General features: G+C 37.9%; 1 protein-coding gene and 1 long non-coding RNA gene across 3 annotated transcripts; one reads left to right on the top strand and one right to left on the bottom strand.

Annotated features, from left to right (window-relative positions):
• Nucleotides 1-779: 779 nt before the first annotated feature.
• On the bottom strand, nt 780-23,307 carry LOC117322458. 2 transcript variants are annotated; one of them, XM_033877383.1, is made up of 11 exons: nt 23,178-23,307; nt 20,707-20,904; nt 20,293-20,402; nt 19,620-19,749; nt 9,829-9,948; nt 7,196-7,429; nt 6,697-6,807; nt 5,611-5,712; nt 4,579-4,683; nt 3,076-3,154; nt 780-1,728 (listed from the first exon to the last, which is right to left on the bottom strand). In XM_033877383.1, the coding sequence occupies exons 1-11, from the start codon at nt 23,224-23,226 to the stop codon at nt 1,278-1,280; spliced, it is 1,689 nt and encodes a 562-aa protein (XP_033733274.1). In that variant the 5' UTR covers nt 23,227-23,307; the 3' UTR covers nt 780-1,277. The 2 variants fall into 2 exon arrangements, with proteins under 2 accessions (XP_033733274.1, XP_033733275.1); XM_033877384.1 differs by lacking the exon at nt 4,579-4,683.
• LOC117322459 lies at nt 10,279-10,967 on the top strand. The gene is made up of 2 exons (XR_004531555.1): nt 10,279-10,394; nt 10,873-10,967. It is a non-coding gene; the product is annotated as an uncharacterized LOC117322459 (long non-coding RNA).
• Nucleotides 23,308-26,992: the final 3,685 nt, after the last annotated feature.

Genomic DNA, 26,992 nt, shown 5'->3' with positions numbered 1-26,992 from the left:
CATCTATGTATGTCCCTGGTGATGTCAGGACGTACATACACTATGTACATTGATGTATGTCCCTGGTGGTGTCATGACGTACATACAATATGTACATCTATGTATGTCCCTGGTGATGTCAGGACGTATATACAATATGTACATCTATGTACGTCCTTGGTGGTGTCATGACGTACATACAATATGTACATCTATGTATGTCCCTGGTGGTGTCAGGGACGTACATACAATGTGTACATCTATGTATGTCCCTGGTGGTGTCATGACGTACATACAATATGTACATCTATGTACATACAATATGTACATCTATGTATGTCCCTGGTGGTGTCAGGGACGTACATACAATGTGTACATCTATGTATGTCCCTGGTGGTGTCATGACGTACATACAATATGTACATCTATGTACATACAATATGTACATCTATGTACATACAATATGTACATCTATGTACGTCCCTGGTGGTGTCAGGTACGTACATACAATGTGTACATCTATTTATGTCCCTGGTGGTGTCAGACGTACATACAATATGTACATCTATGTATGTCCCTGGTGGTGTCAGACGTACATACAATATGTACATCTATGTACGTCCCTGGTGGTGTCAGGGACGTATAAACAATATGTACATCTATGTACATACAATATGTACATCTATGCATGTCCCTGGTGGTGTGCACTACGTAGGTCACTGAGGTGACTGAAAATCACTTACCCTTTGTGTGTACAAGGTCATTGTGACCTGCACGGTGATATATTCAGTACTTAGTACGAAAAAAGGAAAGACATGCTTTTATTTACAACACAAATATCTACTCTATTTAACAAAAATGACGCTTTCAATCTGATTTAATTATAGGCTTGACCAACACATTACCAAATTAAAATCTGACATGTGTGAATCATTTTCTAGAATTTGACAAAGTACACATATTAACTTGTAAACATCTCTTCTACCACTTTCCTTGCTGAATAACCACAGACATCTATGAGATATTTTAGATATCTTTGAATTAAAACTCGCTCCACTCACATAAAACGTAACGTCACAATATACAATACTGCAGAAAAGTTATGCTCTCTTTACAAGGAGAGGTTGGTTTGAATTACATTCGGACATCAGCCATGTGTGTTTAATACACAGGCATGCATACATGTGCAGTTTAAGGTCCAAAGCTATGGGTTTGACGGTAGCAATAATTTGTAGCATACCAACATGTGTTTACAGGTACACAATAAAGACTGTCCCCTTTCAATTATTTTCTTCCGTTCAATCATGCAAGTGAAAGGTATGATCGTAGTTGGATTCAGTTTCCGCGTGTCCATCGCGTTTCTGGAATTCGTCGTAATTACCCTCCATTGCTGATAGGGACTGACCAGTGGCGTAGAACGAGTCCCGCATCTCTACGTCAACTTTGATTTGGCCAATTCGGAGCTCGTTATAATCTCCCTCTGGACCAACGGCCACGCTATGATATGCGTTAGATTCAGTTGCATTCGAGTTCTGTTGTGGACGGGAGTGGTTTGTCATCATATCGTAGTTCTCCTCATCCATGTTTCTTATATCATGTCCACTGTTCGTGTTTGATCCACTTCCGGATGTACCAGTAGGTCTGCTGCCTTGAACCTGTAGTTCTATCCCAGATGATTGGTGCTCTGCGACATCCGTGTAGTCATATTGTGGACGACTTTGGGAAGGGTTATTTCCCCTTGACTTCTTTCTACAATAGGCATTTTGAAACTTGGTTATCATGAAGCTAATTTGAAAGGCAATTAATGCAACCCCCACCCCCAAACAAAATAAACCCCCCAAAAAACAACAACAACAAAAAACAAAAAAACTCGACTGTGTACAGGCTCTCCTGTCAAAGTTTTGAACTCGATGTCGTATTTAATTGAAGCACGTTATTCAGCTTACTGACATCAAACTACATCAAACATCGACTAATTCACATCAAACGATTTCAATTAGCCAACAAGCGTTCTTCAAAAACGAATCGCTATAAATACGAACACACATAACGGCTGAGATTATATGTAGGCCTTACGAAATATACTGGCTGCCATTATTGTATGATTTAGAATACATCTGGCTTTCTTTTCTGTCTTCTTTGGAGCGTTCGCCACTGTGAGACAGGCTATGATTTCTGTTTTTTATTCAAGATATGCTCTCTCCTTGCCACCAGCTTTAAAATTGGCGGTGGCGAATTGCTTGCCCTTTCTCAGTATAATGTGTGACCCGGTTGGCTGTCACGCTACCGTGCCAATGTACGACATTTTATTATGATGACACTAGGTATATAAAAGCTTCAGTGATCGTCGGGAACAGCGACCATAAATGACCTTATCAAATACCAAACCAAAACGTTGTTTCAATAGTGACGTCACCAAGCGCACTTTGACGACTGCGAAAAATAATGCTTGGGCATCAAGTGTCTTCCTTTTCACTTCAAATCATTCAATGCATACGATCATTCAACAAATTAACACCCGATTCTTTAATGTATGTCTTGTATAACTGATTATTGCAGTCAAAATTATCCGATACCAAGACATGAACTCAATAGGGCTTGCTTTATTTAATTTTAAGACAGCAGGCGAGGTTCAATATAGTACGTTAACAAAATATAATATACAACTAAATCACTGTACACATCCACTTAAGAAAAACAAAACTGCATCGAAGAAGCTTATGTGTAATACATTATATATATATATATATATATACAGTATATAGTATATAAGAAATTGAAATCTGTCCTTGCGAAGGTGAATGAATAAAAAAAATAACAAAAAACAGACTTTGCCGCAAGGCCTTTCTGCCCTCTCAGGCTTCTTCAGGCGGACTGAACTTTTGTTTATTTGTACGTTGCTTAGATCTAAGCAACGTACAAATAAACAAAAGTTCAGTTCGCCTGAAGAAGCCTGAGAGGGCAGAAAGGCCTTGCGGCAAAGTCTGTTTTTTGTTATTTTTTTATACAGTATATATATATTCTTATAATTTGAATACACGTGTGTTGATGAGCACGTGGTTAGGTACTAAAAATAACAATACATGCTACATGTACCTTCTCTTCAGTAGAACTGATGTTCCAATGATAATTCCAATGAAAGAAGCTCCCACAACAACTGCTAGCACGATGTAACCTGTAAAGACACATCCACATGAAAGGTAAGTCAATATCAATACCTCTTGTTACAGAGCCTCAATAGAAAAGTCATTTCATTCCTGTCTGAATTATAAAGATATTATTCCAGTTGTGGATACTTTCTCTCTAGTTTTGCTTTGTCGGAATTTCACGGCTCCTATCGCTGTGTTTTGATATGCAGGATGGAAATTGCTGTTGAATCGATGATGGGAACAGCTGTCAATGTTATTTAGTAATACTAAGAACTTCAAATGTTATCATTTTAACTTTCAATTGTGTATTAAGATAAACTATTTTGTGCCGAGACTCCTACTTAGACATATAGAAAAAACAAGTGTATAGGATATAAATAGGCAAACGGATGTGAATATGTGATTGAGAGATCAAAGACATTGCCGTTAAGAGATGGAGCTGTCTAAAAAGGACATTGTGATATATTCTGATATATATATTCAGTGCTTCCCCCGGTGTTTGTATGTTGACAGGAAAATAATTTACAACAATCTTACTGGAACAGGGATTTCTCTTTCTCTGGACTGGATTTCTACAATTTTACAGCTGTCAGCATTTCTTACCTCACCCTAGGGTTAACGCAGGCTACACGTCCTATTTGCACGCACTTAACAATAACCTGACGTCACGGCAACAAATACAAAGACGTCACGTCGGCTATTGAATTATATCATGTCAACATATTCGATATACAAAAGGGTAAAAGAAAACTAATCATGCAACCCTTTGGGAGTGAGACGGGATCTCATATTTAACCCGATGGGTGAAATTCTGGCTATTTTTCTCCCATCATGCTTTTTAATTTACGAAGGGCCCAGTTACTAAAAAAGAATCTAAGAACATGCGATATTTCATACTTTCGGATTTGACAGATACCACTCCTTAGACAGTGACAGAGAAATTTTGAACAAGATAAATGGGAGACAAAACTATGAACGCGGGAGAAAGATTCATACCATCCCTAGAAAAAACGGAAAATCACCCAGTGAAATATGAGTGAATGAAAACATGCAATACAGCTGATGTCATTCAAGGTACTAGATATCAAGGATGCCGTGCACACGAAGTTTTGTTTTGGACAGGTTAGAGATATTTTCCAGAAATGCCAAATTGGTGATATTCGAAAATAACACGACCGTATAGCAGATGAAACTACTAAGTGCCAAGTATGATCCCCTCATGAAGTTTCACGAAGTTTCCTTGATATGTTCCGGTAACGCCCATAGACAAGACGAAATCAAGAAAAAGAAGGTGTGGATTGAGATGAAAACTCGAGCGTGAAGAGGGAAAATAGGACGTATCGAGATATTAATTAGGGCGGGACTAAGGGAAATGTGCCGTACCAACATACATAGTATATTGATATCAAGTAGAGAAAATGAATGACGAGAGACAATCAACAGATCCTACCGATGGAGATACCAGTAACCTGGACGCCAGACGTGTTGTCCTCCGAACTACTATCTTTTGTTTGAGAGGTTGTCGTATCATTAATAACAGGGCTTGTGTTGTCCACTGTAAGAAATTCCCGGAAAGGCACTCATGAACAACGAAATGATACATTTTTATATAGATTTTGAGTTGCACATTTAAAACAATTTTACCTTTTTACAATGAATACATATCCAATATGTAAATATTTGTTCGATGGAATTTGTATTTTTGTCTCAAGAAATTTTGTCAATTCTTAATCAACGAGTTTATAGAAAAATACTTTGGAGATATCAATCTAAAACTGAATTTAAAAATATTTTTATTTGTTTTTAAAGCTGTAGATTTGAAATTAGTATTGCAATATTCCATCATGTGAAAAAAGTTAGACCCAAAAAGCAGGCGAATGCAGAGGGGGAAAGGCTTTCAACACGTTCCAAAATCGAGAAACTCTTTTGACATTTAATATTGATTCATGAAGTATGACTAAATATTTTATGTGAAGACCCAGAGAATTAAAACATATATGCACGGTTAAGCATACAGGGATATAGTATAGCTTAAGCGTATAAATGAGGCGACAGAAGGAGAAGGTCATTAAGATACTTTGTGGAGTGTCGTAATTTTAGGCCTTTGGTGGCAATAGAATTGACAATAAGAAACCTACTAAAGCACAATGCACATGGAGTTTCATAAGTTGCTTTCAACGGATTTTTATGCCCTGGGAATGCTGAAAAGATATTTGCTTTGTGTTTCAGTGGTAACAAGGACATTTTGAAAGTTTACTAGAATGTTGTTTTAGGTATGCGCCGGAAACGGTATTGATCGGACAAAATAAAATAAATATTACATGCAGATATGAATGAGAACCTTAGCATAAAAAAAAGAAAAAAAAAAAAAAAAAAAATATAACGGGATCGTCACCTAGTGATATACAAAGGGTATACGGGATATACTGTGCTGACAGTTTAGAGCAAACGAAAGATAAGGGAGGACGAATAGGATACGTACCGATGGAGATACCAGTAACCTGCACATTAGACGTACTGTCCTCGGAACTACTTCCGTTTTTGGTCTGAGAGGTTACCGTATCAGTAGGGCTTGTGCTGTCTACTGTAAGGGGAAAAAAGTATTATCAACGTAATAACGAAACCATAATTCCAACTAAAATCGATATAACGAGGTCAAAATATTAACAAAATTATAAATTTAAATTTGAAAAAGTAAAAAGAGAACAAGCGTACTGGCTATTACTCAAGCAATACATGTCCCCATACGTCCCCTGCTGAAAATAGTAATAGTGACCATAGACTTAACCCGACAACCCTGCTACTAAAACCTGTCAGATATATTACTGTCCTTTGAACTTATGTGAAGTTTGGATAAAAATCCAAAGCCGCTGGACTGCTGAAAAAAACATTGGTGTTACGTACTTGGTTTGGTTTGGTTTGTTTTTGTTTAATGTCCTATTAACAGCCAGGGTTATTTAAGGACGTGCCAGGTTTTTGAGGTGGAGGAAAGCCGGAATACCCGGAGAAAAACCATCGGCCTACGGTCAGTACCTGGCAAATGCCCCACGTAGGTTTCGAACTCGCAACCCAGAAGTGGAGGGCTAGTGATGAAGTGTCAGGACACCTTAACCACTCGGCCCCCGCGGCCCCTGTTACGTACTTAGATATACTATCAGAGGGAAGGAGAGGTAAACTAAGGACCAGCCCCTCTCCTCTTCCCCTTCTCCGCCGGTTTCACTGGTATGACGAATAAGAACAAGTACTCTCCGTGAGGGTAAGTGGTTTTATGCGACACCCGCCCTACACATTTAGGAAAAATTCGGTGCGTCACATTCTCAAAATGAGACCAAGGCTGGTGACAACGGAACCACTAGGCATTTCACCAAACATCGAACATTAGATATTTTATCCAATACAAATGGTAGGAAATTCCTGGTAATGCATTGCTAAACACTAAAGTATCGTGTTAAGGTGCATACAAATATGTCCAAAATAAAGATAAATTATTTGATGGTATCAAATGTTTTTTCCGCGAAACGTATTGTTACTTTATTAAAATCACGGAACATACGATCGATATACTTACATTTCCTTCTACAAGACGCAAATGCCTTTTCCTCACAATTCTTGTACATGGTACCATTTCCACCTTTTGCAATGTAGAAACATTGCGAGGAATTGCTCAGTGAGGAAGTTCCTGTGAGTATCAGATAACAGCAATTTTTATTAGAGTTCACATGTGTTGGACATCAACATACGCACAATGATCAGAGCCTGAATATCTATTATTTGGCTACAAGGAATAGCATGCGGTCATATTTTTCAGATCTAGTCATAAAGATTTTTGCAATTTCGAAATTGGCACGACAGGCCACAACAACAGAACCACTTATCGGCATACTGGAACCCATGTAATATCTTAGTCCCTTTGGCTTCATGTATGGCAGTGTCAAGCGACTTATGATATGGGCACTCCATTTCAACTGTATACTAATGGAATGGAATAAAGGGCAATATTTGAACCTTGAAAAATATACCCCTTTGCTATATAACATATGAGGGAAATTGTGTCAGTAATTTATTACCTGTTATAGATTTTGGCGGTGTGATCGCTCTATTAAGCGCTATCCAGAAGGTTGGTTTGGAGGAAGTTATGTTCAGTTCATTTGCGATTCTTTTAAGTACTTGCGTTTTCTCCGAAATATCAGCAAGCACGCCACCCTTTCTCAGGCAGAATTTATTTGAAACTTTCCATGACATTTTCTTCAATTCATCACTAGCATTGACGAACAACTCTATCGTAGCGTCTCTTCCTTTACCTACAGCAAACACAGACACATTTACAACAGTAGTAATGGTAGTGATAAATTTGTACGGGGAGTTCTATCATCTTAGCAATTAATAGCCTCCCCTATTCCCAAGCTGTCTTCGGTGTAGGAGGGGGTGATGATATTTGTGTTATTGCAATATAATAACAAAACAGAAATACCAGTCACGCTTCATGCCAAACGACCCAATAGTAAATTAATCATTAGAAATATATTATCCTATAACTGCGAATCATTCTGCATTAACGAAATTAAATCTATATGTTATGATATCAGTAAGGCCTATGATGGAGTTTGTCAGGGGGTTCATTTTATAGATTAGAACAGTATGGTGTAACAAGAAACGTTTAACAGTGGTTTAAATATTGCCTTTCGGGGCTCAGTTGTTGAAAAGGTGATTAGGCTAATCACAATTTAACAAGAATTCAGAATTCATCAGTCTCTTTCTGCATGTTTTTTAAAAGAATACACAACTCAGGTTTGAAAAAAAAAGAAAAGAGATTTTCACTAATCAAGTGATTAAACTAATCACCTTTTGAACAACTGGTACCAACAGAGGGTTTTTAATCAACATGTCTGCATGTAAGAACAATAGTCCTACACGGTTTGTCTCTGGGTCCAGTCTGCTAACACCCCCACTCAATGTTCTGAAAATTCAATCTATTCCCAGCTGATGTATAAACATCAACTCTCTAAAGCAATTATAGAAAAATCTGACGATGATAACTTTATTTTTAATCGAACAAGAAAACAAATGTGAACTCAGAAATACAGGTAAGAAACCTAAATTTTGATTAACATGATTACCTATATGAATCAGAAGCATGTAGTTTTAATCAGGAATTTGAAAATTTACAACACTATGTATATTTAAATATGCAATTTTTATTGACTCTAAAAGACAGTTAAATGACAGTGTAACACCAACGGCTATATTAAATCATGTCCACTACACTTATAATGCACATACTCTTTTAAATGGATGTATGATATGCACCACGAATATAAACAAAGGTATTCTTCAAACCATACGTAAATATCTATAAGTCAAACTAAGACACGTGATGTGAAATATCCCTCACAACTTGTAAATAATTATAAATGACACTTAACAACTCATTGAGTGTACCTAAGAATAAATGTTAACATGGTGTAATATAGACAATTAATTGAAACTTTTCACTGACTGGACGGAATGGACATTTTGAAAAATGTTTACTTTATAATGTTGATATATTTTAACAATACCTAATTTTAGGAGAAATTCAAATGAACATTAAAACCTTCCCACATAATTAATTAGTCTTAATTTGACATATACGATGAAAAGTAGATTAACTTATTTACAACTCTATATGATGAATTATAGATTTGTTTTCCAACGGAACTCATACAAGACAACTTGTCATAAAATGTGCATCAGTGCTATGAATAAATATAATATTACGCATAAAACATATGCTGAATTTGATTGTGATTAATTACAAAGGTATCAATTCTTCTATAAATTGGAGATCTTTCAGTTTACCGATGACATTGGATACCTATTGCAAAATATGCTAATGTAATAATGTAAAGGTATTACACGAAGGCCTGGCTTGATGTTCAATCCAATTGACTAATAAAAAGTCAATAAAACTTTGCTAAAATAAGAAAATTATGGGATATTGGAGAACCCAAGGACAGGCCTAATATATTCCGCTGCATCTCGTACAATGAGAGACGATTATTGCTCCACCCCCGCCTTTGATGTTGTGAGTTTGTGTTGTGTAATGTATTGACGGTGATAGATATACTGTTGCATTTTTATATGAAATTTGTGCTCAAGACACTAAAATACATACTGATGTCAAAAAATCAAGGTTAAAGGTCAAAACAATTGGGTTCAAAATGACAAGGTCAAAGTTTGTATCTTTCTTACTAATGGACAATTGTTACGGAAGGCAAAATTCACACAAAGAGTTAACTGACCAAATTTCAAGGTCACTGGGTCCAAGGTCAAGGCCATTTGGGTCTAAAGATCGATGACAAAGTAGATTTCTGACAATAACCTTGTCTGTTAGTGGGCAAATTATTTAAAAGTATCAAAATATACTCGAAAAACAAAGCAAACAAATTATATGGGTATTTGAATGTTCATCATAAAAAAATAAACCAATATATAATACTTTCGAGAAATTAACAATCATACTATCTTTGTCGCCTTCAATTCTATCGTGTCACCATCTTACAAGGTAAATGGTGTCAACAACTCTTAGCCATGTGTGCAGACGTCATAGATACACCCGACAGAATTAATGACGTCACCTATACCAGCAGAATGCGTTTTGTGTACTAACAATTGTGGCATATATACACATCGTACAATAACAAAACATGTGGTTATTTACCTATCACACAGACAGGGAAGTGTTGTTCCTCACATGGAGCCGCTTTTCTTATACCCATCAAGTCGATGTACACACAATTCTTCCCTATGTTGAACTCAGCCGGACACTGTTTTTCATAACCTGTAACAGGATGATAGTATCAATATTATCCTATTGTCGTTACACTGCAGGTAGGAAGTACGAATTTATAGTGAAACAGACACACTCACCACACGTATGCAATTCGTATACAAGGAAGGCCAGTCTACCAACCTGACTCTATTGTGACAATGCATCACATGTATTACGTCGATAGTGTTGCAGGTACAAGGAAGATTTGCTAATTTAGTTTATAAACTGTTTAGATGGCATGTAATTTAAATATGTGTTGTTACGGCCTAAATGTTAGTTTTATGTTGAATTTATTGTTTAGTTTCATTTGTGGTAATTTTGTTAAGATTCCAGAAAATACGGTTATCCGGTTTCCGGTTTTAGTATAGACGAATATTATGGGATAGCGTTATCCAAGCGCAGCACATGTTTTGAGTATGAGAAGATTCGTTCGGACTATCGTAGGATACGATACGGTAACTAATTACTGTTGAATGATTTGAATATGATTTATGCTTGTTTAGGAATCCATGTCATCATGTTATAATGTCATTTTGGATAATTCGGCCAATATATAAATATGTCAGTGAACCGTGGACAGACGACAAGTCCCTCGTGCATTCTAGTCTATCACTTGATTTCTGCTGTATTTGTATGCTATGATATGATTGATACATTGCTGTTTCATTGCTGTTTAACTCGCTATAAATGTGTAAGAGTAATAGTATCGTAATAGTATTGTATTTTGCTATATTTATCAGGTTCGGTAAATTCATTCTGGGCCGAAACGTCCTAGTCTTGTCAAGTCATGTGTATTGTATACTGAATAGTAGAGGGCGAGTTGTCTCGATCTCATCTACAGATCAAACTCGTCATGTGTTATAGATGATAAGGCATAATAGTAACTGTTGCTTAGTTAATTAGTCTAATAAGTACTGTTTCTTTTCGTTACAGTCAATCTATCTACGTAGAACTATCACTGAGTCAATACACCTGTACTATACTTGTATGTAGTTGATGTCAAAGATAATAAACACAGATGAAGCCAGGAAGATGGAATTGACCTCATTTATTTACGATAGCCAGAGCGATTTCGAGGCGTACTTGACGCCTATATTCATTGACGTATCATCCCAGATGTAAGAGGTATGATCTTCAAGCTTTTAAGTGATACAGATCTGGAACAAGATGGCTACTAGAGACAGAGAAGCTGTAGAAGGTTTCATGTATGACTTAAATTCAGATTCTGGACGGGCCAGAAAATTTAGTGAGAAAGGCATGCAGTACAATATGGAACAGCTTGACAAAAAATACAAGTCTCTATGTAGGCCAGAAAGATATTTAAAAGAAATAGCCACTGAAGATGACGAACCTTTGGATATTGTGCGTAAAAAATACAGTATGTGGATGAGTGAGTTCGAAAAATATTTGGAACTGTATGACATTTTGCTGCCCCAAGTCTCTTCCCATGAGCATGATGAGTTTGTTCAAAGGTTCAATGAGAATTATGATTCTGCGAAACAATTCAAAGGTTGGATTGAGGACTACATTTCTTCGCGGAGTGCTATGACATTGAGTAAGAACACTTTATCTGTAGCCGAAGAGTTGAGTGTGGCTGGTGAGAAAATAGGCCAAGGCATTTTAAAGAAAACTGATCCAGAAGCCGATGATAATGTATCCGTTTCCAGTACTGCCAGTTCATACGCGTCTCTGAAACGTATCAAAGAAGAACAGGTTAGGGTAGAATTAGAGACGAGGAAACTAGCGTTATCAAAGAAACATGAAATTGAGTTAGCTAAGTTGTCGCTAAAGCTCAAAGAGGAAGAGCTGGAACTTGATACCGGTATAGCTGTCGCTCAAGCGAGAAGCGGAGTACTCGACAAGTACGACTCAAATGAAAATCTTAATGCTTCAGTTGACCGTAGTTCAGTCGGTAGTTCAACATTTAAGAAAACCTGTGGCAGAGGTAAAGAAGTTTAGTGGAGATCCTCTAGAATATCGCAGATTTATTCGTCAATTTCACTCGAAGGTTGTAATCAACACTGATGATGACGATGAAAGGATGAACTACCTTGAACAACTTACATTCGGAGATGCACATAAAGTGGTGTCAGGATTCAGCCATCTTAACGGCGACAAGGCTTATAAGGCAGCCATGAGTCAGCTGGAGGATCGCTATGGCGATGAGGAAGTTATAGCGACAGCTTTCATCAAGAAAGCATTAGACTGGCCCACCATTCATCCTGGAGACCCTAAGGCACTCGATGACTTCTCTTTGTTTCTTGTAGAGTGTGATAATGCAGTTGGCACAGAATCAAATGGCGTTCTTGACTACTCGGACAATATTAAGAAATTAATGCTCAAACTACCCTTCTATCTGCATGATAAATGGAGGAACCAAGTATATAAGTACAAGGATGCAAAGAGGAAGGTTCAGTTCCAAGACTTGATGAAGTTTGTGAAGGCAGAGGCTAAGAAAGTCAACGACCCTACGTATGGAAGTAATGCCACTGGGACTTCAAGACCAAAGACTCAGACAAAGATTGCACGTTCCAGCAATGCAGTTCCAAGGATTGTTACAGATTCTATACCTAAGAGCACCAGTGACACCGTACCTCCTCCAGCCCCGAATTATAAGTGTTTCTTCTGTGACTCTACTTCCCATTCTTTGGATACTTGCAAAAAGATAACTGCCAAACCTATGAACGAAAGAGTCAACTTCATTAAAGAAAAGGGATTATGCTTTGGCTGTCTCAAGAAAGGCCACTTGTCGAAGAGATGCCGTAATCGTTCCAAGTGCGGCATATGCAAAAAAAGTCATCCATCTATCTTACACAACGAAGAAAGCTCGTCAGTTGTTAGTGTATCGAATGCCAGTACTGGTTATGCTATTGCAAAAGAAGATCAAAAGGGGGATGTGTCTTGTGCCATGGCGATAGTCCCAGTTAGAATTCGCTTGCGTGATAAACCTCATAGTATAGAGACATACGCATTCTTGGATACAGGTAGTAGCGCTTCGTTTTGCACCGAGACAGTTATGAAACAGCTTGGAGCTAGAGGTAAGAAGACACAGCTTACACTGAGTACAATGGGTGAGCCATTTATCATGAACACATTTTCCATCAGTGGACTGCAAGTAAGTGACATTGACTCGGAAAATGCTATTGATCTTCCGCGAGTGTTCACGAAGGAGAAAATGCCCGTGTCTAAGAAGCACATCCCAACACAAGCAGAGGTGTCAAGGTGGGAACACTTAGCAAAGGTTTCACTAGCTGAGCCTAACTGTGAGATAGGTTTGATGATTGGCAGCAACTTACCAGATGCCTACTCGCCTATTGAGATACTTGCAGGCCCTAGTGGATCACCACATGCTACAAGAACTAAGCTTGGATGGGTGGTCTGGAATGTTCTTCGAGAAAGCGGTACTATACAAGTCAACAGAGTTCACATTCAGGATGAGTCTGGAGAAGACATCGAAGACATGGTTAAGAGATCTATGAACCTCGATTTCCCTGAGCGTCTTATTGACGATAGAAAAGAAAACTCGAGGGAGGACAAACAATTTTTGGATATGGCTGAAAACTCTATTTATAAGGATGGGGAACATTACTGCGTTTCGTTTCCATTTCGTAACAAAGTCACTATTTTGCCTGATAACTCGATAATGGCTAAACGGAGATTACGCAGCATTGAGAACAAGTTCAAAGAATATTACACTGCCTTCATGGAAAAACTGTTGGAGAAAGGTCATGCGGAACCAGCACCTGTGGGATTTGACAAAGGAAAGGTCTGGTACATTCCTCACCATGGTGTATACCACAAGAAAAAGAACAAGATTCGAGTGGTGTTTGATTGCTCTGCGCGATATCAAGGTGTCTCCCTTAACGACAACTTACTCCAGGGACCTGACCTTACAAACAATCTTCTTGGTGTGTTGATGCGATTCTGGGAGGAACCAGTGGCTGTCATTGGAAACATTGAAGCGATGTTCTATCAGGTGAAAGTCCCAGTAAATGAAAGAGACTATCTGCGATTTTACTGGTGGCCCAACGGGAATACTGCGAATGAGCCAAGGAGCTACAGGATGACGGTTCACCTGTTTGGAGCCTCATCATCTCCCAGTGTTTGCAACTTTGCTCTTCAGAAAACTGTAGAGGACAATCAAAAACGGTTTCCCCAAGAAGTTCAGGACACACTGAAAAGAAATATGTATGTCGATGACTGTCTGACCTCCGTTGCTACAGAGAAGAAGGCGATTAGTCTTATACATGATGTGACTCAAATGTGTAAATCCGGAGGATTCCGACTTACCAAATGGACGAGTAACAGTGATGAGGTTGTGGAATCTATTCCAGAGGGTGATCGTGCCCAAGACGTCAAGTTGTGGAGTCTGGATAGTAAGCCACCTATCGAAAGAGCTCTCGGAGTTTATTGGTTCATGGAGAATGACTCCCTTGGATTCCAAATTCAGATGAAAGACAAGCCCGTTACTAGAAGAGGTATTCTATCAGTAACCAGCTCAGTGTACGATCCTTTAGGAATTGCATCCCCGTTTGTTCTTAAGGCCAAGTCAATTCTGCAAAGACTTTGTAGGGATGGTAAGGGATGGGATGAGGAGATCACAGGAAAAGATCTGAAGGACTGGACCGATTGGCTGCTTCAGCTACCTGAACTAGAGCATGTTACCATTGATCGGTGTTACAAAGGGAAAAACCTCGGCAAGGTAACCTCCTGTCAACTTCATGGTTTCGCAGATGCAAGTGACATTGGATATGGAATGGTATTCTATCTTCGACTCGTTGATGTCACCGGAAAGATCCACTGCTCGTTCTTGTTCGGGAAGGCGAGAGTCGCACCACTGAAGGCAGTGACTATACCCCGGATGGAACTTACAGCTGCCTCTTCTCTAGTGAAGTTGGGCAGGATGGTGACAGAACAGCTGAATTACAACATAGATCGATTCTTCTTTTGGACTGACAGCACTTCAGTCTTAAGGTATATCGCAAACAAGAATTTGCGCTTCCACACGTTCGTAGCTAACCGCATTGCTCTTATCCACGAAGCTACGTCGGAAGATGACTGGTATTACATCAACACTAAGGAGAATCCAGCTGATGTTGCATCAAGAGGAACGAGCATTTCGAAGTTGCCTGACTCGTGGACTCGTGGACCAATGTTCCTCTGGAAATCCGAACGTGAATGGCCCGTTGTGGAAAAGGATGTTAAGATCACGGATAAAGTGGTGTCGAAAATCTTTTCGACTATTACTCCAACTTCAATAAGCTTAGGAGAGCTACTGGATGGCTTATGAGAGCTATGGACAACCTGCAGGGAGCTGTTGAGAGGAGCCGGCAGATAAAACAGGACATCAGCAGTTCAGAATCTGATCCTGTGAAACGCGACCAGAAAATAAAGTTAGCATTGTCGAAAGAGAGACAGGATAGACTTCTCAAAGGACAGAAAAACCTTCGTACAGCGTGCCTGTCTGTGGATATTCTGGAACGAGCTGAAGCCGCGTTGATTAAGTATGAGCAACGAAAGTACTTCGCAGCCGAAAGCAAGATCCTTCACCAGGACAATGGTGTTCAGTCGCGAAAACTCAAGAAGACTTCGAAATTATTCAAGATTGACCCCTTTGTTAAAGATGGTGTCATTCGCGTAGGAGGTCGTCTTGAAAGAGCTGAAATTTCGTATGATACAAAACACCCTGTGGTGTTGCCTAGGGAATCTGTCGTATCGAGGCTCGTTGTGGATGATGCCCACAGATCATGTGGTCACTTAGGAAAGAACACTGTTCTTGCATTCATTCGAGAAAAATATTGGATTGTTGGTGCTCGCACTCTGGTGAAATCTATTCTTTCCAAGTGTGTGACTTGTAGGAAATACAGAGCTCCATGTGTTGAGCAAAAGATGGCAAACTTACCCACAGAGCGACTCGCAGCTGATCAGCCTCCTTTCAGCAGAACTGGGATGGACTTCTTCGGACCCTTTGAACTGAAACGTGGAAGGAGTGTGGTAAAGCGATATGGGGTATTGTTTACCTGTCTTGTGACTCGTGCGGTCCATTTAGAAGTTGCTGCGTCGCTCGATACAGATTCTTGCATCAACTCCATTCGACGATTTATCGCTCGCAGAGGAAAACCTGTATTTATTAGATCGGATAACGGAACCAACCTTGTCGGTGCTCAACGAGAAATGAAGGAAAATATTCAGAAATGGAACACAGACAAAATTCGTGATAACATGTTGCAGAGTAGCATTCAGTGGGAATTCAATCCTCCCTCCGGTTCTCACTTCGGCGGAGTCTGGGAAAGACTCATTAGGTCTGTGAGACAGGTGTTGTACTCCGTTATGCATGAGCAGAATGCGAAACTGGATGACGAAGGACTTCAGACACTCTTTTGTGAGGTAGAGGCTATCTTAAATGGACGCCCGTTAACTGAAGCATCGGATAACGTAACTGACCTACGGGTTTTGACCCCAAACCATCTGCTATTGCTTCAGCCTGGAGAGTATTTCCCACCTGGGACATTCGTCGCCACGGATAACTATGCCAGAAGGAGGTGGAGACAGATACAGTACCTTTCAGATATTTTCTGGAATAGGTGGACCAAGGAATACTTACCGCTTCTGCAAGGACGCCAGAAATGGATGAAGAAACGATGTAACATGCAGACTGGAGAGCTTGTGCTGATCGCTGATAGTACACCTAGGCATGCGTGGATAACCGGTAGGATTCAGGAAGTTGTGAAAGACAAACATGACTTAGTGCGATTCGTGAAAGTTAAGATCCCTTCCAATGTGTTAACGCGTCCAGTGACAAAACTCGTGCTCTTGCTCGAGTCAGACATTGAGTAATGGATACGGTGAACGCTTGAGTGAAAGGCCAATTCGAACTAAAATATCAGTAATTGTAATTATTTTATGATTAAGCATAATGATTTAATTGATGTGTTTGATGGTTATTAGGCCGTTTTTGCGAATTGATAATCTCGGTTGAAGCCTCGATTAAGGGGCCGGTATGTTACGGCCTAAATGTTAGTTTTATGTTGAATTTATTGTTTAGTTTCATTTGTGGTAATTTTGTTAAGATTCCGGAAAATACGGTTATCCGGTTTCCGGTTTTAGTATAGACGAATATTATGGGATAGCGTTATCCAAGCGCAGCACATGTTTTGAGTATGAGAAGATTCGTTCGGACTATCGTAGGATACGATACGGTAACTAATTACTGTTGAATGATTTGAATATGATTTATGCTTGTTTAGGAATTCATGTCATCATGTTAAAATGTCATTTTGGATAATTCGGCCAATATATAAATATGTCAGTGAACCGTGGACAGACGACAAGTCCCTCGTGCATTCTAGTCTATCACTTGATTTCTGCTGTATTTGTATGCTATGATATGATTGATACATTGCTGTTTCATTGCTGTTTAACTCGCTATAAATGTGTAAGAGTAATAGTATCGTAAAAGTATTGTATTTTGCTATATTTATCAGGTTCGGTTAAATTCATTCTGGGCCGAAACGTCCTAGTCTTGTCAAGTCATGTGTATTGTATACTGAATAGTAGAGGGCGAGTTGTCTCGATCTCATCTACAGATCAAACTCGTCATGTGTTATAGATGATAAGGCATAATAGTAACTGTTGCTTAGTTAATTAGTCTAATAAGTACTGTTTCTTTTCGTTACAGTCAATCTATCTACGTAAAACTATCACTGAGTCAATGCACCTGTACTATACTTATATGTACATGTAGTTGATGTCAAAGATAATAAACACAGATGAAGCCAGGAAGATGGAATTGACCTCATTTATTTACGATAGCCAGAGCGATTTCGAGGCGTACTTGACGCCTATATGTGTGTTTTTTAAAATGTAAGCAGTTTGTTAAAGATTGGACTGACTATAAATATATCAAATCCATTCCACGCAAAATAGCCAATTCGACGCCGCATTTTCCTAGATTTTGTTTCACAATGTTTGTGTAAATGCATTTCCACAAACCATACTCAAATACCTCCTACTTAAATATCAATGGATGCCGGGTCCAGTGAATGACCAAGCAGATATTCACTTGTATTCGAATAAATGACTCCACGGATGACATTATAAATGTTTTAACTAGTAGCAGTACTTATCATATGCTAGAGATGTAATTAATGTAATATGGTATTTGTAATAAACATACATAGGAATCGGAAACAATCGCACTACGTGTTTGATACATTTGTTAGTTTAAGCCCTCAGTTGAGAGGTTCCAGAGGTTCCTAAATAAATTGGCCATGTATGATCCATCCATCCGTCCGTCTGTCCGTCACACTGACTATATCATTTCATACTTGTATTGGCTTACATTTGAGGACGATATCCACAAATGATGGGTCCACTGACGGATGCTTTGAGAGAGACACGTTAAACTGATACTACAACCAGCCATGTCATACTAGAAGATAAGAAACCACCAACTCTAAAGCTGACTCCCAAGCAGAGATCATCTTAAGGCCAGGAACAGAATCCATCACCTGGCTCATACAGAAACTCAACTAAAGGTCAGGGGACAGAATCTATAACCTGGCTCACAGCGTACACTCTCAACTAAAGGCAAGAGGACAGAATCCATAACCTGGCTCACAGCGTACACTCTCAACTAAAGGCCAGAGGACAGAATCCATAACATAGCTCATACAGAAACTTAACTAAAGGTCAGAGGACAGAATCCATAATCTGGCTCATAGCGTACACTCTCAACTAAAGGCCAAAGGACAGAATCCATAATCTGGCTCATAGCGTACACTCTCAACTAAAGGCCAAAGGACAGAATCCATAACATGGCTCATAGCGTACACCATCAACTAAAGTTTAGGGGACGAATTAACCTCGCTTAAAGCCTACACTCTCAACTCAAGGCCAGGGGACAGAATCCATAACTAGAAGCCAGGGAATCGTTTACCTTTCAGATGGGAAATTACAGACCAGTGATCATAATCTATTATCTCGCTCACAAGAGACACTCTCAAGTAAAGACAAGGATACAGAATCTATAATCTGGCCTACTTAGGAACCTCTCAACTAAAAGCCTAATGATTGGCAGTGTCAAAGCGTGCCATTAACAGTGTGTTCTGTTTATTTAAATACGTATTTTTACTTCATACAGAAAAGGTTAAACATCATAATTAAGAAGTTCAATATCATAATTTAAATGTTAAACTTTGCAAGAAATAATAATGACATGCAAATTTGTGGTAAAATAGACACACATATTGCAAAAGTTAATAACATGTAAATAATCCAATATTACTGACAAGAGAAACTGTGTATAATCATAATCCTTTTAACACCTCTATACTTTACTTACGTCATAGATTCTGTAACTAATGAACAAAGTATCACCTGTATTTAGGTCTTGCATAATAGATTCCAGGTATACTAGCTTTTAACAAAAAACTTTACTCCACAGCTTCAGTAAATATAACAACTAATAACACAAAATAGCCCCTCTGTACATGTCTTACGTAAGATATTCCACAAATATGTTTTGTCTAAATACGTATTAAGAACTAGCTAAGGGCTTGATATTATTAAGAAATCTCAATCCCATGGGATACATTGATATAAAACAAACTTATTAAATAAAAAAATATCATATAGACATACATGTTTAGTTTATTGTATAATATAGACTTAGTACTTACACCTGCTATACTGCGTATAGTATACTTTTTGCCCTCCGCACGTGCCGCCATCCCCGTTACAGACTCTGTTACAAAAGTCCTTTGTCGCTTCTTGTGCGTCATCATTCCAGTTACAAATGCACTGGTCTTCCTAGGGATAAATCAATAAAATAACAAGATGTTGTATACCTCTTTAAGATAATTACATTGGAACTTTTTATCATCGGAAAACATATTTTTAAGCAATTATTAATATTTATGCATATATAAATGTTGTTATTAAAATTAATTAAAAAAAACAAAAAAACCAACTCGACATTATTCCGTTACATTACAACTTTACACTATGGTGTAATGTTGTTATATATGCCGTTTTTTCAATAAATTCTGTCTGTTTGAATTTCTTTTTTTCTTATTTTTCTTTTATATACATTTTTGAAATAATTTGAATCAGAGTTGCATATTCAACCACAATATCGAACCATCTTATGCATACTATCATTAATCACACGTGCGAGCATTAATGGGTAAACTACTTTCTGCTTTGTTGTCTGAGTAATTATACATAATGGTAACAACATGTACTTCTCCCACGTGGTAAAAGTGTTGAAATATAATTCTTCATGGTATTTCGAAACATTTGTTAGGTTTGTTGTACTACCTTTACGGAATGTAAAATACAATGAATCCATACCCGTACAAAAACAGTGCCAATGTTTGGACCACACGTCTGCAAACACAACGAGCCGCTGTTATCTGTATGATTCAGCAGTCCTAATGCTTCGTCAACTGCTCCCCAACAACCTAGAACATATTTCAAATGTTACAATCAACGCTTCTTAAAACTGTTTAATCTTACTTAACTGTGCTGTACAAGCTGTTTCCGTTGCATGCTTGTTTGATAGTCCTAGTAAAACCAAAGTTCCACGTACACACATGTATTAATAGCCCTCGATGAAATACAACAAGCTGGTTAACATTTTATGTGCTAAATCGAAGCACACATCCTTTTTCCTGGGGTCAGAAGCAACGGTTCAAACATAATATTGGTTTTGTTTCTAAACAGTTATTATCGATGAACAAAATCGAAGTTACAATAAGCACGAACCTCTGGCATACACCCATGGGGCAACCTCATCAACGTACTCCCCCGTCCAAGTTTCGAAATCTCCAGTCTCATTCTTCGTTCGCGCTAGCAGTTCTTCGGCCTCCGTTTGTGGTACTGCCAACATGCTGTTATTCTCAATGCAAGCAGTATATGCCTCTAGCGCCGTCATCAGTCGAGTTATTATGAAATACTTCGAACCTGATTAAAACAAGAAATGTTTTATAAAGTTTTCTGAATTGGCTTTATATGTGTCTCACGTCCGATCAGTTGAATATCTCCGCATCTTCTGTATAGAAACAAATGATTTAAATTCGAAAAGAAATGAACACATGTAATTAAATTTCAAATTCTAAAAATAAAATTAAGGGCAGTTTTATAACTCTTCTTTATAAAACATCGTGTTTTTAATAAAGGATGACTAGTTGGCGTAATCGACTTCTACAATCGATTGTGAAAGGTATCTAGTAACTTCCTCGACCATGTGGATATATGTGAGTACTCTCTCTACCTAGAAGGTAGGGCCACGGTGGCCGAGTGGTTAAGATGTCCCGACACTTTAGCACTAGCCCTCCACCTCTGGGTTGCGAGTTCGAAACCTACGTGGGGCAGTTGCCAGGTACTGACCGTAGGCCGGTGGTTTTTCTCCGGGTACTCCGGCTTTCCTCCACCTCCAAAAACCTGGCACGTCCTTAAATGACCTTAGGTGTTAATAGGACGTTAAACAAAATAAACCAAACCACACCAAACTCTCTACCTCTTCTTCCACATCACTGTGTGGAAATCTGTGAGTACTTTCCCGACCTCTTCCTCCGACATCACCATATGGATATTATACCTAAAACGTTAAACATCCTACCTAAAAGGTTAAAGATCAAACCTAAAAGGTTAAACATTGTACCTAAAAGGTTAAACATCATATTTGAAAACGTTAAACATCATATTTGAAAATGCTAAACATCCTGGCTAAAAGGTTAAAGATAATACCTAAAAGGTTAAACATCCTACCTTAAAGGTTAAACATCCTACCTAAAATGTTAAACATCCTACCTAAAAAAACCAAATTAAACATCCTACCTAAAACGTTAAACTTCATGCCTTCAACGTTAAACATCCTACCTAAAAGATTAATATTATACCTAAAAGGTTAAAGATCAAACCTAAAAGGTTAAACATTTTACCTAAAAGGTTAAACATCATATTTGAAAACGTTAAACATTATACCCAAAAATGTTAAACATCCTAACTAAAAAAATAAATTAAACATCCTACCTAAAACGTTAAACATCCTACCTTAAAGGTTAAACATTATACCTAAAAGGTTAAACATCCTACCTAAAAGATTAAACATTCTACCTAAAAGGTTAAACATCATATATCATAACATCATGCTTTAAATACACGTGTTTGCTACCATATGCAAATAAGAGTTAGTCATTATAAGTAAAATGTTCCCACTTAATATCGAAAAATGGATTTTAGTAACTGGTTTCATGCTAAAATCCATTAAGTCGGGGTAAACACTATAGCTATCCTATGGTCTCTACCTCTATGCTGACGGTGAGGACTGGTTGGTTCGTTTTCAGGATAATGTGATAGGTTGAAATGTTACATTTTGTTTAATTTCAGTTGTGTGTCTATGAAAATGTCTGCCAGTGCCTCTATTCTCCATGGACATATGGTCATATCGTGTAAATAGGACATAAAGATATAAAATCAAGCCCAGTGACTAAATTATCTTTGTGTATTTTTTTCTGCCAGATATGACCCGAGCTCAATCGATGATTTATTACAAAATGAAATTTTTAATTTTTGATCCCACTAATTTGCTATTTTTCAGGTTTATGTGGGAAGGTCCGAACACGTTACCTCCCTTAGGACATCACATACCCACGTTTGTTAGATACAAGATATGACACGAGGGTCCCGGATGAAATAAATAAAAACAAAAAACCCAGATCTAAGGTACGAGGACATCACGGCGACAGTAGCGTTAGCTGTGTTTCATGTGTCTTCCGTATAAGTTATGTATCATTATGTTTTACTCGTAAATATTACATACAGTCTGTTATTCGTTGTTTGGATTAATCGTCATTTATTAAATAATTTGAACGTGATGTCCTAGATGAAAATATACCAAAAGACTTAATCTGAGAGGAAACTAAAATACACCTAGAAAACGTCCTTAGTCGAGATTCTTTGAATTAATCGTTTGAAACTATAAAGAAGTGTGATTTTAAATATAAATGGCGCGATACTACCTTCAAAATGGCTATTCCATGTAACTGATTACGCTGTCGGTAATAAATAAATAAATAAGTTTAAATAGAATACAAATCAACATAAGGCAGCAGAAATGTAAATGTTAACATTAAATAATCTTTCTAAGATATTTGGAGTATTTATACACTTTAGATACTTGTCAGCACACTGTCATAAGCTATTGTACATACATACATATTAGTATATATTACCTGACACTTGTTGGAGGAGGATCAAGGTTGTTAGCAGGAGAATCCCCATGTCTTCGTTGAACGACTAGTAGTTATAAGCAGTGTTGAGTAATCGCCTATCCGCCATGTTTGACTAGGTCGTGTGATACACTGTTCATACCACCGGACATTAACACTTGTTTTTAAATTTTGTAAAATCTTCCCCTTGATCCATGAGCTGTAAGCACTACACATTATACACATTTGACTTGATAAAATGCGTGTGTTTGTAATTACTGATTAGATCCTAGACCTTGTTGTTCAAAGTTTGACCTTGAAAAATACTTCAATATTAGGTATACTTACGATGTGTTTTCTTTGAATAACAATAAAAAACCCAAACATATTAGATAATATTGCTCGGATATATCATGTAGAACTGGATATAAAGAAAACAACCGACGATTTCAATTTACCAATTGTTAATATTGATAACATTGATCGAATATATCATGTAGAACTGGAAATAAAGAATACAACCGATGATTTCCATTTACCAATTGTTAATTTTCCATTCCTAGATAGCATCATCCCTGCTTTCTCATTTCCAATCTATTAGAGTTACTTCCCTTCGTTTCAGTATATTATTACTTATTATCATTATCACTATTTCTGTGACAGATGTCGACTCCTGACGACAGAATTGATGGGACAAAGATGAATCTTGTTGAAGACCATCGGAATGTTTGTATGGTCGACATCACGGCTTTTTTCCATCTATGATATTTGATTTTGGCAGTTTGAAAATCTATACGAAATTAACTACAATCGGCCGTAAACATGGTGTATCATAATTACAACTTATCCAGCCACTTAGCTAGTGTTTCACCTGAACCAAGTCCCCGAAGAAAATGTGTTCCTTAGGCTTGAAGCTATTTCCTGAGTAATTGGTACTCTCTATATATGAGAATAAAGAATAGAGTCTTATATAGAGAATTTCACTCCTGGAAAGATGTAGCATTCCAGGTGTGAACAGTCGGGAATTCCCCAGGTTGGGGTTCCCATTTCCACCGTTAACACAGGGTTACTGTCTTCAAGGTACTGATGTGCTCTTATATGCTATTAAACCTATCCAATGACATCATTTTTCATGATAGGGACATCTTCCAACTTTATTTTGATATAAATCACAATATTTAAACTTCAAATGAGCGATTGAGGGGATGGAGTCATTGGTAATAACACATAGTGAAATAATTAGCTGTGTGAGACCTATAGCCAGTGTTATTACTTGTCACGTTTAAACAGGAGTACGCGTGAGTGGCATGTTAACAACTGTATAGTGAATACAGCGTAGATAGTTTTAGTCACATTATCAATTTCTGCACACATTATGAAATCTGGTTGTTTAGTTTTACATATTCTTCTAAATAGCCATTTGTGTGTCGTCATCATTTGTGTGTCGTCATCATTTGTGTGTATATCAAGTTCTTCCTTCCTTATAATACAAATACTAATTACTATATCATCGATGATAAAATTTTACCCCGGAGCAATTCATAATTATCTATGCTTCATTTCACCAATGTACATGTATTATGGATCAATATAAAAGAAGTCGACAAAATTTTGTTTTTTTGTTTGTTTTATTTTCTATTTAACATGCTTGTTATATGCGCTTTTCAGTATGTATTATCAATTTCCAAAAACGGTTTCTTAACAGGTAAAAGGTAGCCAAGCTGATAAAAAAACGATACCGTGCCTAGAATGTTTACGTAAGGATGTTTTTTTTTACAGTTTTGGAACAAATAGGACGAGAGCGTTTGGAAATATTCGATTTCTTTCTGCAACATAAAGTCATTCGGAACATCTGGACTGATTCTCCGTGAGTGGTTCATGAGTCTCTGTGCAAATCACGAGATCATTAAGTGATTCTTACTACTTCCCATTTCACGCCAATCACAGAAAATAATGCAATTTAAACCAAGCAGACCCACTTAATGAAAATTGTAAGAAACACGTGTAGCAATGAGTTAGGAATAATTTTCTTGTTGCATGACGGTAAGAGGCTTAGAAGGGTGTGCGTAAGGGATTAGAGGTGGTTTGTATATGAGAGAAAGAGTAATAATTCCCGCTGTGTAGCAGCTACTGTTTTCTATTCAGGAAACATTAAAGAAATCAGAGAACATTGAAGAGACTAGTGAACATTTAACATATCTGGGGACATTGAATACATCAGGGAATATTGAATTTATCTGGGGACGTTGAAGATATCAGGTCACATTTAATAGAACATTGAAGATATCAGAAAACTTTGATGACATCATGGATCAATGAAAAGACCAAGGAAAATTGAAGATACCATAGAACATTGGAGACATCAGGGGACATTGAAAAGACCATAGACCCTTGAACAAACCATAAAACATTGAAGAGTCAATGGAGGGAACATTAAACAGACCAGGGAACATTGAATACATCTATGAACAATGAAGAGAACATGAAACATTGAAGATAATCAGCGGACATTGAACAGATCAGGCAACATTGAAGACATCAGGGAACATTGAAGACATCAGGGAACATTAAAGACATCCGGGAACATTGAACAGATCAGGCAACATTGAAGACATCAGGAAACATTGAAGACATCCGGGGACATTGAAGACATCAAGGAACATTGAAGATATCAGGGGACATTGAAGACATCAGGGAATATTGAAGATATCAGGGGACATTGAACAGATCAGGCAACATTGAAGACATCAGGGAAGATTGAAGACATCATGGAACATAAAAGACATCAGGGAACATTCAAGACATCAGGTAACATTGAAGACACCAGTGGACATTGAAGACATCAAGGAACATTAAAGACATCAGGGAACATTGAAGACATCAGGTAACATTGAAGATATCAGGGGACATTGAAGACATCAGGGAATATTGAAGACATCATGGAACATTCAAGACATCAGGTAACATTGAAGATATCAGGGGACATCAGGGACATTCAAGACATCAGGGGACATTCAAGACATCAGAGACCATTGAAGATATCGGGGAAGATTTAAGACATCAGGGGACATTTAATACATCAAGGGACATTGAAGATATCAGGGAACATTGAAGACATCAGTGGGCATTGAAGACATCAAGGGACATTGAAGACATCAGGGAACATTGAAGACATCAGGGAAGATTGAAGACATAAGGGAACATTGAAGACATCAGGGAAGATTGAAGATATCAGGGAACATTGAAGACATCAGGGAACATTGAAGATATCAGGGAACATTGAAGACATCAGTGGACATTGAAGATATCAAGGAACATTGAAGATATCAAGGGACATTGAAGACATCAGGGAACATTGAAGACATCAGGGAACATTGAAGACATCAGGGAACATTGAAGACATCAGGGACATTAAAGACATCAGGGAAGATTGAAGACATCAGGGGACATTGAATACATCAAGGGACATTGAAGATATCAGGGAACATTGAAGACATCAGTGGACATTGAAGACATCGAGGGACATTGAAGACATCAGGGAACATTGAAGACATCAGGGACATTGAAGACATCAGGGAAGATTGAAGACATAAGGGAACATTGAAGACATCAGGGAAGATTGAAGATATCAGGGAAGATTGAAGACATCGGGGAACATTGATGACATCAGGAAACATTGAAGACATCAGGGAACATTGAAGACATCAGGGAACATTGAAGACATCAGGGACATTGAAGACATCAGGGAAGATTGAAGACATCAGGGGACATTGAATACATCAAGGGACATTGAAGATATCAGGGAACATTGAAGACATCAGGGGACATTGATGACATCA

The sequence above is a fragment of the Pecten maximus genome, chromosome 2 (genome assembly GCF_902652985.1).
Source record: "Pecten maximus chromosome 2, xPecMax1.1, whole genome shotgun sequence".
In the NCBI taxonomy this organism is placed as follows: Eukaryota; Metazoa; Mollusca; class Bivalvia; order Pectinida; family Pectinidae; genus Pecten; species Pecten maximus.
This window is presented reverse-complemented; position numbering and strand designations above follow the sequence as displayed.

What these genes read in the sequence shown, in the direction of transcription:
- LOC117322458 (XM_033877383.1), bottom strand. Translation starts at nt 23,226, where the DNA reads ATGGGGATTCTCCTGCTAACAACCTTGATCCTCCTCCAACAAGTGTCA. An exon ending in CCTCCTCCAACAAGTGTCAG is followed by an intron (nt 20,905 to 23,177) that starts GTAATATATACT and finishes TGTTTTAATCAG; the next exon opens with GTTCGAAGTATTTCATAATA. An exon ending in ACCGCCAAAATCTATAACAG is followed by an intron (nt 6,808 to 7,195) that starts GTAATAAATTAC and finishes TGATACTCACAG; the next exon opens with GAACTTCCTCACTGAGCAAT.